Source organism: Grampus griseus (genome assembly GCF_964374135.1).
Source record: "Grampus griseus genome assembly, chromosome: 19".
NCBI lineage: Eukaryota > Metazoa > Chordata > Mammalia > Artiodactyla > Delphinidae > Grampus > Grampus griseus.
In genome coordinates this window covers 45667852-45684183 of record NC_139013.1, presented here as the reverse complement: position 1 = coordinate 45684183, position 16332 = coordinate 45667852, and the positions used below count along the sequence as shown (strand labels likewise).

General features: G+C 42.4%; 1 protein-coding gene across 1 annotated transcript in view; it reads left to right on the top strand.

The window, feature by feature from the left end:
- PDPR (pyruvate dehydrogenase phosphatase regulatory subunit) overlaps positions 1–16332 on the top strand; it is a 38926-nt gene that overhangs the window by 17297 nt on the left and 5297 nt on the right. Inside the window, exons 9-17 of the mRNA XM_082676085.1 lie at positions 1877–2069; positions 3606–3730; positions 5589–5744; positions 5949–6082; positions 6454–6602; positions 7068–7180; positions 8557–8651; positions 10074–10163; positions 15538–15720. Of these exons, the coding sequence (XP_082532211.1) occupies positions 1877–2069; positions 3606–3730; positions 5589–5744; positions 5949–6082; positions 6454–6602; positions 7068–7180; positions 8557–8651; positions 10074–10163; positions 15538–15720 (1238 nt within the window). The remainder of the gene's footprint in view (positions 1–1876; positions 2070–3605; positions 3731–5588; positions 5745–5948; positions 6083–6453; positions 6603–7067; positions 7181–8556; positions 8652–10073; positions 10164–15537; positions 15721–16332) is intronic.

Below are 16332 nucleotides of genomic sequence, written 5' to 3'. Positions count from 1 at the left end.
TCTGGCACATTTTGGTAATTCTAACAATATTTCAAGCTTTTTAATTGTTATGGTTGTTATGGGGATCTGTGATCAGTGCTTTTTGTTGTTACTGTTGCAAAAGATATGATTTGCTGAAGGCTGATGATGATTAGCATATTTTAGCAGTAAAGGTTTTTTTTGGTTTGTTTTTGTTTTTTACTTTTTTTAGAAGTTTTTAATAATACACTGAAGTCTAAGTAGAAAATTTTTTTAAATGATCTTTTTTTGAGGTCCAATTGATGTACAGTATACAAGTTTCATGCGTACAAACAATATAGCGATTCACAATTTTTAAAGGTTATGTTCCACTAATAGTTATTATAAAATATTGACTACGTTCTGTGTTGTACAGTACATCCTTGTAGCTTATTTTTTTTATACATAGTAGTTTGTACTTCTTGACTCCCTGCCCCTATCTTGTCCCTCCCCTTTTCCTTCTCCCCAACAATAACCACTAGTTTGTTCTCTATCTGTGAGTCTGTTTCTTTTTTGTTTACATTCACTAGTTTTTCTTTTTTAGAGTCCACATATAAGTAATAACATACAGTGTTTGTCTTTCTCTGACTCATTTCACTAAGCATAATACCCTTCAAGTCCATCCATGTTATTGCAAATGGTAAAAGTTTTTTTAAGAGCTGAGTAGTATTCCATTGTGTGTGTATATATATACACACACACACACATCTTCTTTAGCCATCTGTCGATGAACACTTAGGTTGCTTGCATATCTAGCCAAGTAGTTTTTAATTTACATTGTTTTTGGTTATGTACATTGTTTTTTAGACATAATGCTATTGTACATACAGTACACTATAGTATAGTGTGAACAAAATTTTTATATGTACTGAGAAACCAAAAAGTTCACGTGACTCACTATATTGCGATATTCACTTTATTGCGGTGGTCTAGAACTGAACCGAGATATACCCGTAGTTCCTTATTTGATCTTTGTAACAACCCCTTTTGGTGGTTACAGAGGGTAGTCCACAGAATTTGTCTGATCTAAGGATACAGTTACTGGTGAGCAGATTCAGGGACCTAAAATTAAAATCTTGGTTTAAGGGACTTTTGGCTTATCACTTATTCGCCTAAAATCATTGCTGAAATTTTAGGCTGGGAGGAAACCTTCTTTTGATAGGACTTCATTTAAAATTGAAGAGAATTTTAAGAAGCAAAACAGTTTCATTAATATGTTCTTTTACTCAATTTTTAAATAATTTTAATTTATCGAATAGGTAATACAGTCACATGGTTCCAAATTCAAAAGATATGAAAGGGTCTGTAGTGAAGAGTGTCCTTCCTTCCACTTGGACTTAAAATTTCTTTTCTTTAAATTTAGGAAATTTCAAACTTTTAAAAATGAAGAGAATAATATAAAGAAATCCCATGTACCTACCAGCCAGCTTCAGTCTGGCTTCATCTTTACCACTGTCCCCCTGGATCATTCCCTGACGATGGACTTACCTTAAAACAGGTTGAGGATCTGTCTTTTGCAGCTGTTCCAACTTAGGAAAACATTGCCTTTTATTGCACATCTCTTTGGGGGTCATTTAAGAGCTTTTCCGTGAGTCCTGATCCCTTTGAGATTCTATAGCCAGATGTAGTATTTACTCTTCCATAGCTCCTTTCCCTCTAAAGAGTATCTTTATTTCTCCGTCTTTATGCCAAGAACTCTGTAGGAATGCCCCATACTTCCCCAAGGCTTCTGCTTCTGATAGATGGCCCAGTTGGCTCATCTCAGAAAACCTCCACAAGACATTTTCCGAAAGGAGAGGGAATAGAAGAGTGTAAGGGGTAGGGAGTTTTGAATCCCCTAAAGCTGACGACTGTGTTTGGGTCTGTTTTTGTTGCTCAGAGCCCCTGTTGAGTTCCCTGCTGCGTAGGATGCCAGAACTGGAGACTGTGGAGATCATGAAGTTGGTGAATTGCCCCGAGACCTTCACCCCGGACATGAGGTGCATCATGGGCGAGTCCCCTTCAGTGCGGGGCTACTTCGTCCTGGCGGGAATGAACTCTGCTGGCCTTTCGTTTGGTGGAGGAGCTGGAAGGTAAGTCTTTCGCACTCAGGTTCGGCTTGCGAGGCTTCTTCCTTTCTGGAATTACTTCTGGTTCATAGGGTTTGTGACATACCTAATCCAGTATGTTCATAAGAAGAGGAAGACACATGTCATGAGAGAGTCGTCCCCTTGAAAGTACTTGCCATGGGAGGCACTCCCCGTGTTCCAGACACGTCACTGTACAGAATGTTTTTGGAACTCCTCTTTTGGAGTTAGCCTTGGAGCCAGTGGGATGTTCTTCTGTACTACTTCAGTCATAACAAATGTTGGTCCTTTGAATATGTATTTGAGTTTGGAAATAGCCAAGTGTGGTGAGTGAAGTAGAAGATCATGCTGATGACACAGGTTTTTATTTTCAAATTTGGTACTTATAAAAATTAAGCGAGGGGGCTTCCCTGGTGGCACAGTGGTTGAGAGTCCGCCTGCAGATGCAGGGGACACGGGTTCGTGCCCCTGTCTGGGAATATCCCACATGCCGCGGAGCGGCTAGGCCCGTGAGGCATGGCCGCCGAGCCTGCGCGTCTAGTCCGGGAAGATGCCACATGCCGCGGAGCAACTAAGCCCATGCGCCACAACTACTGAGCCTGCACTCTAGAGCCCACGTGCCACAACTACTGAGCCCACGTGCCACAACTACTGAAGCCTGCATGCCTAGAGCCTGTGCTCCACAACAAGAAGCCACTGCAATGAGAAGCATGTGCACCACAACAAAGAGTAGCCCCCACTCACTGCAACTAGAGAAAAGCCTGCACGCAGCAAGGAAGACCCAACACAGCCAAAAATAAATAAATTAAAAATTAAGCCGGTGTTGAAAGGACAAATACTGTATAATTCCACCCATATGAATACTTACAGTAGTCTAATTCATAGAGACAGATGTAGAATGGTGCTTGCCAGGGGCTAGGGTAAGGAGGGAGTAGGGAGGGGCTGCTTAGTGGATATAGAGTTTGTTTGATGAAAAGAATTCTGGAGGTGGATGGTGGTGATAGTTACAGATAATGTGAAAGTGCTTAATACCACTGAAGTATACACTTGTAAATGGTTAAGATGGTAAATTTTACGTTGTGTGTTTTTTACCACAATTTAAAAACATTTTTTAATTGACCAGTGTTCTTGAGTGAATTGTAGAATGGCTCTGAAGACAGTTACGGAGTAGAAGTTACCAAAAATGTTTGGAGCAAAGGCGATATGGCCAGATAACTGTATAACCTCCTGAGGTGACTTTTTACAGGAAGAAACAAACAAACAAAAAACCCATTGGATGTATGGAGTACATTTGTATGGAATGTGGCTTATCTCTATACTTTCTAGGGAATCTTATCATTAGAGCTCATATCCTCATAGTGGTCTTGTGAGAGCAGTAGATGGATATAATTTCTTTCTTCCAGAAGTTAAGGAAATTGCCCAGAATTGCTCAACCACTCTTGACAAGATAGAGTCTTTCAATTCTGTTGGTGCTTGATTCCTAGTACAGCGCTGAGAGTATCACGGTGCTGAGAGGCCCAGCAACTTCCCCCATCTACACAGGTACCTCGCTGAGTGGATGGTGCATGGCTATCCCTCAGAAAGTGTCTGGGAACTGGACCTGAAGCGTTTTGGAGCCCTCCAGAGCAGCCGAACCTTCCTGCGCCACCGTGTCATGGAAGTCATGCGTAAGTGAAGCTTTATCCCCGTTGCCCATCGTTGCAGGCATCTGACTGGTTCTGTCATCCAGAGGGGCAGATTCTTCCTTCGTTCTTTAGTAATTGCTTCAAGTTGGGCGTCTGAGTTTGGCTGTTTCAGGCCTGTGTTGGGGGCATTATGCCCACATGACATTTATGGAACATTTTCTTTAGTGTATTGTATCTTAGTTACCTCGGGGACCAGGAAAGTGGACTAGGACGTACAGGTGGTGATTCCTGTCAGACTCCTGGCAGCAGCTTCTTGAACATTCCCAGCATTGCCTCCTTTCCACTTTGCTGTGTCAGAATGAATGCTCTCACTCCCCACTTGGTCTTTGAGATCATGGTTTGCTTTCCAAGGCAGAGAATTTGCCAAGTTAGTCTCAAAGCTTCAGGCTCCTTTGAGTGACTCTCGTCATTAACCCATCCTATGCTAGCAAGATAGGAAACCATTTCTCATGTAAATACCAAACATACATTCCTGCTCTTTCTCCTTGTTTTTGCTTCTCTCTGACTTTGAAGGACGCTTTTAACTTGTTACTACTTTGTCTTGGCTTTATTTTCCAGTGTGCCCTTTAGAGATAGCTTTTGAATCAGGAATTGAACCAAATCAGATTGTAATTTCATTTTTGTATACTGAGGAACTGTTTTCAGACTTGACCAAATATATCTGTTTGGGGAATAGTTATCCTCAGGACTAAGATTCTGCACTGGCTGTGACCAGCATTCTTGTTTAAGGACAGACTGCTGGTTTAGTAGCTGGAGGTTCCATTAGCAATGAGGCCTTTGGATGACCTGTCACACCTTTGTGCTCACTTTTGGTCTGGGGCAGAGAATTCACATCCATGGGAGTTAAAGGACCTGGAAGCAGTATGTGTAACTGCTAAGGTTATTTAGTGACTATTTTGGTTACAGTGTTGAACTGTTAAGAGTCTAGGTTTCTACATCCATCGTTACTTTGGAAGCTGTGCAAACTGTAAATGAGCTGGAGCTTCTTGATGATGCAGTACTTTTGGTGGCCGCCTCTGATTCTCATGAGTTGGAAGTCGCAGGCATGATAGAAAACGGGGAAAGGGAAAGTAGAACGTAAAGCCCAGAGGAGACTGTCACAGTATAGGGACGCCAGCTTTGTTTCCTTCTCTGTGATCTCCCAGTCTCCCCCCACGCTGACGTACCTCTTGTTTGGCCTGGTGTGAAGTCCGGTCTTCTCTCTGCAAGAGACTAGAGACCACACTCTTTCTGGGTATTTTACTTATTCACTGTTGCAGATTGGACATTAGGAGAAATGAATTCTGACCCTCCCTTTGTTATGTAAATAATGTCACTGGGACAATACTTTGCAACCTGTCAGATTTCAGAACCACCAAATCAAGGTATGTGTGTGCCCTTTTGCTTCAGAAATGGCTAAATATTAGGAAAAGTGTGTAACAGGTCTGAGACTCCAACAACACAGGCACTGGAAAGAATCAGGTGCCAGTTTTTCACACTTTGTAACCACCTGTGTCCCGTGTAGACATAACCTTCATCTCTGCTGGGAGCTTAACAAGGTTTAGAACTCTGACTTTTCTGCCATTGTTTCTACCTACTAATTTGGAACAGTAATTATAAACAAAGATCTAGAGTTGTTATGTGACTCACAGCTATATAAGTCTGTGGAGGGGTGTTACCAGCTCTTGCAATGTGATCCTTTCTTCTGGAACATTCGTGTCACACTGGGTACTGTTGGGCAAATTAGGCTACAGCAGCCTGAAAGCATGCTTTTTTGAATAGGAGCAGCTCCAGAGGCCCATGGATATTGGTGCTCAGCTCTGTGCCTTGGGCTTTCATAGACTGCTCTTCTCTCTCCTAGCTCTGCTGTACGATCTGAAGGTTCCCCGCTGGGACTTCCAGACAGGAAGGCAGTTACGCACATCTCCTCTGTATGACCGGCTGGATGCACAAGGAGCCAGGTGGATGGAGAAACATGGATTTGAGAGGCCAAAGTACTTTGTGCCACCAGACAAGGGTAAGAAGGCACGTTCTCATTTTTGTTTTTTGGGGTTTTTTTGTCTTAAGAATAGTAAACCTTGTTTTTAAATGTGCATAGCTAGTTTGTCTTCCTAGGAGAATAAATAATAAAAACCTACTATACTCTACTGATCTATCAAGGAGACTCACCAGTACAAGTCCCCTCCTTTTCTGTCTTCCTTTGGTTTTCTCTGTCCTGTAGACCTGTTGGCCTTGGAGCAGAGCAAGACTTTTTACAAGCCAGACTGGTTTGAGATTGTGGAGTCCGAAGTCAAGTGCTGTAAGGAGGCCGTTTGTGTCATTGACATGTCCTCTTTCACAAAGTTTGAAATAACAGTAAGTATTTGGGAACCAAAAGAACAGATTTGGAAACTTGCGTATTTATTGAATGCCTCTTGTTTTTCATCTGTCACTTCAAAGCAGACTGAGAACTCTGATATATTTCAGTGTTTCACCTGTATTATAACATTTTCTGGAATTTTTAGCGCTTTGTTTCTGGTTCTTTATCTGCTTGCAGAGGCTCATTTGACACTAGAATCAATAGCTAGCTTTCTCTGGAGCTCGTTGCAGTGGAGCAAATCTGCAAATACTGTTGCACGAGTACCAGCTAATTGAATTTTCTCCGCAAGTGACTTTGCTTGTCAGGCCGCATTACCGGCCAGAGGTTCTCATGTTTGTTCTGTCTGCTTCGTTCCCTAACCCTACAGTCCACCGGGGATCAGGCATTAGAAATTCTCCAATACCTCTTCTCCAATGACCTTGACGTGCCCGTGGGCCACATCGTGCATACCGGCATGCTCAACGAGGGCGGAGGGTACGAAAATGACTGCAGCATAGCACGGCTGAGCAAGCGCAGGTGAGCCGGCTGCCACTCTGCTCCCTCCGCCTAACGGCTGTGGCGGAGCCGAGCGCTCAGCTCACCTCTCCAGGAAACTGTAATAACACTGAGGACAATAAAACATTTCAAAGTCATGGCCAGTTCATTAGCAGCCCAGCACACACACAAAAAGCACCAGGAGGAAAAAAAAAAAAGAAACCCACCAGATTATGTAAAACTTGGTGTGGAAAAATTACTCTATTTAGGAAAAATGCCTTATCTTATGTTAGTAGGTCTGTATAATTTCTTGGCACTAGCAGAAAGCCAGAATCTTCTGTTTTGTCATTATGTGGTATATCCTAGAAGTATGTGCAGTTGGCCTTCCCTAAAAGCTAAGAGATCATTCACCAGTGTTCTGTTCGTTGCTTTGAAACTAGCTGAGAACTTACTGCCTCCTGATCATTCTCCTGCCTGGTTTTGATTACTTTTGGGTCTCACTTTCAGTTTCTTCATGATTTCTCCAACCGACCAACAGGTCCACTGTTGGGCCTGGCTTAAGAAATACATGCCAGAAGACAGCAACCTGATTCTGGAGGATGTCACCTGGAAATACACTGGTAAGGGGGCCCTCTGCAGTCAGCTGAGCGAGGAAAAGCCAGCTGATCGAAGTTGATCCAGATCTGTCTTCTCCATTTGCCTTCTCTATATCTGATATTCAAAAATGAGTGTCAGAATTAGAATCTTGGAAGAGGCTCCTGGTCATAGAAAATTGATCTCTAATGCTTCCCCATGTTTTTATAAGTGAAGTGTGAATGAGTTAGTGCTTCAGTTTCTTTGTGTTTTGTTTACTGCTGTGTCCCCTACAGCCAGCATATCAGAGTGCAAATATTTGTTGAATGAATGAGTGACTCATTATTAAAGTATTTTTATATTTATTACCTAAGTATTATTTTCTTCAAAATTTCTCCTTAGTTTTTATTTTTTCTTTAATGAGTAAATACTTTTTAAGGATAGATAACTTAATTTCCTTATTATCTCTTCCTCAGCAGTCTTCTCAGGGAGCAACCCCTCCTCTTCTGCCACCTGATTCCAGCTTTAACCCCTCCCTACCCGCAATGGACCCCTGCCCCTCGCCTCCACCAGGCCCTCATCCTCAGTTCATCATGGTAGCAAATATGATTACTTTCTCGCTACCAGATTAGAAAACTATAGAAGCTTATTGAAGCAAGCCTATTTTCTAGTCCATTTAAGGGTATTTGATGTGTAATTAGCTTAGGTGCTGTCGTAAATGTGACAGAATCCAGGCTGGGTGGGCAGCTCTCCTCAGGGCTCTCCTGGTACTGATTTGGGTTTGGGGCTTTTTCCATCATGTAGCCACACTGGGAAGAGGAGGGGAATGGGAATTGTTTTTGTTTTGTCTTGTTTTAAAATATTTATTTATTTATTTGGCTGTGCTGGGTCTTAGTTGAGGCATGCAGGATTTTCATTGCGGCACATGGGATCTTTAGTTGCGGCATGTGGACTTCTTGGTTGCGGCATCTGGGATCTAGTTCTCTGACCAGGGATCGAACCCGGGCCCCCTGCATTGGGAGCATGGAGTCTTAGCCACTGGACTATCAGGGAAGTCCCAGGGAACAGGAATTGTGCAGGGGGTGGTTTGGCCAGCCCTGGGAGTGGGCTCCTATCCTCTGGCCTCATGATCCCAGTCTAGTTGCAAAGGAGGCTGTGGAGTTTTGTCTTCCTTTGTTCAGGAAGAGGCAACACACTAGCCAGGCTGTCAGATGCCAGGAGTCAGTAGCAGCATTAAGCAGCCCTGTCAGGAGAAGTGTATTTGCCAGAATCAAGGTCCCCCCTAGGATTGCCTAAGCAAATGGACATTTTCATGGTCTTCCACCCACACCTGGCCATAGGTGAGCAAGTCAGAGCAGACCTTTCCCATTGGTTCAGCTATTCACCTGGAGCGGCCAGACATCTCTTGTTCTTTTCCGTTTAGCCCTCAATCTGATTGGTCCTCGAGCTGTGGATGTGCTGTCTGAGTTGTCCTATGCCCCTATGACTCCAGACCATTTCCCAAGTCTGTTTTGCAAGGTGGGTACTAGTAAAGTTGTAGTTTTTAAATAAGCAAGGAATATTTCTTTTATAGAGATGGCAATTACATGTTCTTACTATGGTGTTAATACCCACAAAGTGTGTTCTGACTTTTATTAAGCAAACAGAATGACTGAGTAAATCCATTTCTTTATTTTTCAATCTTCATGTTCTTCTTGTTTAATAAACATTGATATCTTTGAAGACCTAATTTCTCTGAGTATCAGTTCTATATATTTATTGATTTCTGTAGAGGTGGATTAAATTTTTAAGTTATAGTATTATGATGCGGATGCCAAAAAATGCCAGTCAAGGTCAGGTCCCTTCTCTCCATGCAGTGCTTCCTCTTTTCCATACACAAAGTAACTTCTGTGTATGTGGCACCTTCAGGTAAGAAATGGTTTAGGTGAATCCCTAAACAACTTACTTAATTTTCTTTCTTTCTTATAAATTTTCTTTCTTATACTTGGCAACTAGAGCTGAGTGAAACAAATTGTAACCGAATAAAAGGAATGATAACTGAACACACTCTCTGGGAAGTGGTTGATTAGAGAGGTCCAGACAGACATGTTTTGGCAGCCTGTAACAAGCAGCTTCGGGACCGTTACTGATGGGATGCTCTTTGAAGTTCAAACCGAAGTCAGGATCCACCTCTTAAGTGATTTTACAGCTCTCCTTTTTCTCCATGGCACAGTTAAAGCAACAGGAAACTCTGTTAGCTGGCAGCAGACCCTGTCACAGTACATTCTTTGCTCCTTGAAGAAGTAACCCACATGCGTGTGCCTACAGCGTACTGTGCTGCAATGCCTGCTCCTCATGGAAGCAGTCTGCTTTAGGGCCGTCTGGGGCTTACCACTTCCCATTGCAGGAACGGTGATTGAGTCAGGGGCCCCTTTTGGGTAACTGAGCTGCTGGAATCATGTTTTGAACATGAGAAGCCCAGTCTCTTCCCCCAGGGTAGCAGGTGAACGGTGTTCTTTGGTCATCCGGCATCATCTTCTGTGGGGCAGGTACCCAGGACTTGTCTGCCAGGTCCGCCAGAGAACACATTTGCCTGGTCTTCATTCCCGGCGTCGCTGACTAAAACAAATCTTTAGCACGACTTTGTAAAAAGAAGTATTTCATGCTTTTCAAAGACTTTGCCTCCACTTCCCTCCACTGGCTTGGCTGGCACTCCTGAACTGGGGCTGTTCATGAGAAGAGCATTGGAAAGGCTGTGCTCTGTTCCTAATGACCCCAATGCCTGGAAACAGACTGTCTTGAGGAAGAAATTTTCATTCACATGTATCTCCATTAGGGTCCAACACAGGGTACAGAGCTAATGAGAGGGGTTGCCTCAGGCATTCATTCCTCTAACAAACATGGAGGGGCCCACTTCCCCTAACGAGTTTCCACGATGACCTTCTCCCTTTGTTTCCACAGGAGATGAGTGTGGGCTACGCAAATGGGATCCGGGTGATGAGCATGACTCACACGGGCGAGCCAGGATTCATGCTTTACATTCCTATAGAGGTGAGAACCACGAGAGGATGGGTGCTGGCAGGGTTAGAGCGCCATGTCTGACCGGGCCTTGGTCACTGAGGTAGGCTGCGTTAAAGAGATTTTAACGTTTTTAGCTAAGTTATGTACTTTTTTTGTGTACTTTTTTTGTAAATATTAATATTTACATGGTCTAAAACTAAAAACCTCTAAAAAGTATTCAGTGCCACCCGACCAGTTCCCACCAGCCACCACCAGTGATATAATTGTTAGTTTATATCATGTCAGAGATTTTTGTGCATATGGAAGCAAGTTCAAAGACGTATACATAACCCTCTTTTTTAGAAACACAAATGGAGGCTTACTGCTGTTCTTCATCTAGATTTTTTTTACTTAGCAACTTAGAGATTTTTCCCTGCCAGTACCTAAAGAGAAAGAGCTTCCTTTTTCTTTTTTCTTTATTTTTTAATGAAAACGATATAGTATGCCATTATATAGTTGAATCGTAATTTATTTAACCAGTCTGGTACTAATAGACATTTATAGGGTTTCTAGTCCTTTGCTGTTATAAAAACTTCTGCAGTGTACAAGAGTGTCTTTTTCTTTATTGCTTGTACCAGCACACAGAGTTGTCAAACTTTGGGCTGATGGGTGCAGTTCCATGCAAGAGATCAAGCTACTTGTCAAAACCCATCTCACTCCGAGTAAAAGCCCATCTGCAGGGCGCACACAGCTCTGCCGACCTTCCTCCACACTGCTGCTCCTCATCTCACCCTGTCTCCTTGCCTCTCCTTGCTGGACATGTTTCTACCTCAGGGCCTTTCCACTTGCCCTTCCCCTTTCTTTGGCATATCCCTCCCCCCTGTAGAGCCTCCCAAGCTCACAGCCACACATGCTTCAGGTCTTATTCACACCTCACCTTTTTTTCCTTTTTAATTAAAAAAAAAACTTTTTGGCCACGCTGCATGGCCTGTGGGATCCTAGTTCCCCAACCAGGGATTGAACCCACGTCCCCTGCAGTGGAAGCACGGAGTCTTAACCACTGGACCACCAGGGAGGTCCCCACACCTCCCCATTTTTTTTTTTTTTTTTAGTTTATTATTTTTGGTTGTGTTGGGTCTTTGTTGCTGCCCGCGGGCTTTCTCTGGTTTCGGCGAGCGGGGGCTACTCTTCATTGTGGTGTGCGGGCTTCTCATTGTGGTGGCTTCTCTTGTTGCAGAGCACGGGCTCTAGGCGTGCAGGCTTCAGTAGTTGTGGCTCACGGGTTCTAGAGTGACAGGCTCTAGAGTGCAGGCTTAGTAGTTGTGGCGCACGGGCTTAGTTGCTCCACAGCATGTGGGATCTTCCTGGACCAGGGCTCGAACCCATGTCCCCTGCATTGGCAGGCGGATTCTTAACCACTGCGCCACCAGGGAAGTCCCACCTCACCTTCTTGAAGAGACCATTTAAAGTTGCAGTCTCTGGCCCCCTCCTCCCTAGCCTCCTTCCCTGTTTTATTTTTCTCAAGAGTGCTTACCACTGTCTCGTAGAATATATATTTTCTTTATCTCGTTCATCACATTACCCGTTTAAATGTAGGTTTGCTAAAGGCAGGGATATTTGTTTAACTTCTGTATCCCCAGCAGTTAGAGAAATACTTGGCACATAGTAAACACTTAATAAATGTTGCATGAATGAATGTCCTGGCAGTATCTTTTGTCCATTTTTGTATTGAATTATTGGCCTTTTCCCCCAATTTCTAGGCATTCTCTGAATCAGCCAGCCAGTCCTTACTATTAAGTTGTAAAATTTTTTCCAGTTTATCATTTGTCTTGATTTGCTTTTTTTGCTACATAGAAGGGTTTTTTTTTTTTGGCGGGGGGGGGGGGTTGTTATATATGTATTTTTTGGCTGTGTTGGGTCTTTGTTGCTGGGCGCAGGCTTTCTCTATTAGTGGTGAGCGGGGGCTACTCTTCATTGCAGTGCGTGGGCTTCTCATTGTGGTGGCTTCTCTTGTTGTGGAGCACGGGCTCTAGGCATGTAGGCTTCAGTAATTGTGGCATGTGAGCTCAGTAGTTGTGGCTCGCGGGCTCTAGAGCATAGGCTCAGTAGTTGTGGCACACGGTCTTAGTTGCTCTGTGGCATGTGGGATCTTCCCGGACCAGGGATGGAACCCGTGTCCCCTGGCAGGTGAATTCTTAACCACTCTGCCACCAGGGAAGTCCCAGAAGGGTTTTCTAAATTTTACTTTTTATTATGGAAATGTTTCATATGTTGCAAAAAATTTTTTTTGTAGGTGAATTGATGAATCTTTTGTGGCTTCTAGAGTTTAATACATAGAAGGGGCTTCCCCACTCCAGAGTTAAAAAATTTTTCCACTTCTGGTGCTTTTATAGTTTGTGTTGTTGCTATTTATGGGTTTGTGTGTTTTGTTTTTTCATATTTAAATGCTCCAACCTTTTGCACTGTCTCTTGGTACTTTATGAGCTATGGATCAAACTATTTTTTCTAACATGGATGACCAGTTGATATGAGATTCTACCTTTAGCACATACTAAGTTTCTATATATATTTAGATTTATTTCTGGACTTTTATTCTATTTGTGTATCCAGTATCACATTGTTTTAATTACTGAGTCTTTATTGTATATTTTAATACTTGGTAATGCTTATCCTCCCTCATAGCTTGGAAAACTCTGGAAAAGACGAATTCCTGTTTCCTTATTTTCCCTTATAAACTTTTTTTTTTTAACATCTTTATTGGAGTATAATTGCTTTACAATGGTGTGTTAGTTTCTGCTTTATAACAAAGTGAATCAGTTATACATATACATATGTTCCCGTATCTCCTCCCTCTTGCGTCTTCCTCCCTCCCACCCTCCCTGTCCCACCCGTCTAGGTGGTCACAAAGCACCGAGCTGATCTCCTTATAAACTTCTATAATCATCTAGTTAAAACAAAAACACCCTGAGTTGTTGGATTGTTACGTTTGTAAATTAGGAAGAATTGACATTTTTATATGTGTTGAATCTTACAATCAAAATATACCTTTCTTTATGCGGGGTTTTTTTTTTGGTGACCTTCAGAGGCATTTTGAAGTTTTCTTCATGTAGATGGTATACATTTCTTAAATTTATATGAATATTTTGGTGGTGTTGCTGTTGTGAATGGGAAGGGTGTCTTTATTCTGGTGTCTTCTGATTTATGAAAGGTTTTTTCCCTGTATATTAATGCTTTAACCTGTTTCCCTCCTAAATTATCTTACTGTTTATAGCTGGTTTTTAGTTGATTTCTGGAATTTCCAGGGTTTCCATACACAAACAAACAATAGTTTTTGTTTCTTAACAATTTTTATTCCTGCATTTTCTTTCCCTTGTCCAGTTGTGACAAGTAGCAGTGATCTTCAACCTCGTCATGTTCTTGACATAGTCATACTACTCATGGTGTTAGGTTTCCTTTTAATTATTAAATGAAGCACGGATTTACCAGCCCATGAAATTTTTTCTGCTTTTCCACACTCAAGAGTATTATAACAATATTAAGGTGAAGGGATTATTCATGGTTTGAGAAGAGTTAGTATGCATGTAGCTGATACGTTTTGCCTGTACTGAAGTGCCATATGGTCATTCAGGTGTTACCACCTGCTCCTGGGTCATTAATCAGCCAAGCCCATCAGGAGGGAGAAGCCCTGTTTTCTACCCAATTTTCCTGGGCTGGTCCCATTTTTATGGTTTTCTGTGAGTCCAAGAGGTAATCTGTGCACTGCTTGGGTTCTTTTCAAGCTGGCTTTTGTCAAGAAGCTTATACTTGTCTCTGAGGAGCTGCCTTCCAAAGCATGGTGGCAGATAGTAGATTGGTTTGTTCACACTCAATCCCTGGCATCTGGTGAGAAAATGAGTAAGTAGTGGGGACCCACTTTTCGCTTTGCTCTTCTCTAGCCCAAGACTACTCACCTGCTTTAAACCTTTGTCTTCTTAATTCAAGTACGGAGCATTCAGCTTGAGACACTGAACCCGCCCGAGATACAGCTCATTCTTACTCTCGTTTCCCAGCCAGTCTCCAATGGTCTCCTCCACCCACCTTTGCTATTTGCAGTGTTTCACTTACACACATACCACAGGCTATGTTGTACCCAATAGCTCAGACTCCCTTTTCCACATCTAAAGTTGCCTTGATCACAGCAGTCTGCTTAGCCAGTGCCTGTTCGGCTGCAGTAGTGCAGTTTATAGAGCAACATACATTGCCAGGATAAAGAACTGCGATACCAATGAAGCAGATTTTTGTTTTTGACTTTTCCGTTTTATTGAGATATAATTTACATACATCATTGTATAAGATTAAGGTGGACAGGATAATGGATTGACTTACATAGACTGTGAAATGATTACCACAGTGTTAAGTTACTAGCATCCATCATCTCATATAGACACAATAAAAAGAAAAATTTTTTTCCTTGTGATGAGAAGAACTCTCAGGATTTACTCTTAATTTTCATGTTATCACACAGCAGTGTCACCTAGTCATCATGTTGTGCATTATATCCCTAGTACTTACCTTATAACTGGAAGTTTGTACCTTTTGACCACCTTCCTCCAATCCCCAACTGTAACCACAAATTGATCTCTTGGTCTGTGAGTTTAGTTGCTATTTTGGTTTTATTGTTGTTTAATAGTTGTTTTTAAGATTCCACATATAAGTGAGGTTATACAGTATCTGTCTTCCTCATTCCTCTGTCTTGTTTTCTGTTTTACTTTTGCAGTTTTTAAAGTAAACAGTGTAGTTTGTTGTTGGGCTTTAGACTTAACAGAGTATTTGAGTATTTGCTTTCAATTTGGAAAACTTTTGTTCATTTAAGTTATGTGATACTTAAACGTGTCTGGAACCAAGAACAAAAACAACATGAGAGACTGGATATTGTGGGACACGGGTAGGAGAACTCTGATTTTTGGGGTCCTCTGTGACTCACTCTAGGTCTCTTAAGATACGCCATAATCAGTGTGACAAATCAGAGTTGTGCGTGCATGTCTAGAGTTACGTGTAACACCAGTTTCACAGCATAGGCCATTGCATAAGGGAAGGACCAAGTTCAGGGAACTGGCACAAAAAAACAAAGCCAAAGCCAGTGGAGGATGCATGGCTGTTGGAGAGGCAGTTACGAGACTGGTCGTTTACTGAGTGGTAAGAGAGCTTCTGTGAGTTATTATTTAATAAGTGCTATATACTGAGATCCTAGACATTTTAGAGAAGTAAAAAGATAAAGGTGCTGCTTTCGTGGAGCTTAAGCCTGGGCTGCAGCACTTTGGTTCCTGAGGATTGTAGACAACCTTCTCCCTTGTCCAGGTAACAGTGTCAGCCGTCAGGCACTGCCAGACAGATTCCGTGTTTAATTCTGGTCTGCTGGTTACTGACCTTTTGTCTCTCCCTCTAGTACGCCCTGCACGTATACAACGAAGTGATGAGTGTTGGACAGAAATATGGAATCCGGAATGCTGGGTATTATGCTCTTCGTAGTCTCCGAATTGAAAAGTTTTTTGCCTTCTGGGGTCAGGATTTAAACACCCTCACCACACCCCTGGAATGCGGACGAGAGTCTCGGGTGAAGTTAGACAAGGTATTGTACCTATGCACACTCCACTCTGCCCTCAGCTTCCTGAGCAGGGAGCCTGCATGAGAACAGGAAGAGCTGAGGTGGGAGCAAAAGTGTATAGGTGTTGAGACCTCCAAATGTATCTATGGGATAAAACACTTAATATGGAAACATCATAAATAGACAACACTTGTTTGGGGCACTTTGTTCTCTTTTAGACTGAGTGCTTTCTGGGCAGTTTTTCTGAGTTGATTGTGGTAATTCATTAATATGCCACATGTACAAATGAGTCACTTTTCATTCAACTGCCTAATTTATTCGTAATCACCATTCAAGAGGATGAAAAGGCTCTTTCCCACCTCTGAGCCCACCCAGTCCCACTGCCAGCTTGACCAGAAGCAGCAGTGTCCTGCCTCTCCTTGTAGAGAGCTTCCATGCAGTGCAAACAGATGAGTAATTTCCCCTCACCACGTTCTTAACCTTGGTGGTTGGATACTGTATACTTGGTATATTGCACCTTGCCTTTTTCACTTAAAATATCTTAACAGTCATTCCCTATCAGTATAGTAGATCTCTGATGTTCTTTTTGAGCAATTAGGTAAGTATTTTTCTCTGATATAAAAGTAAAGAATACTC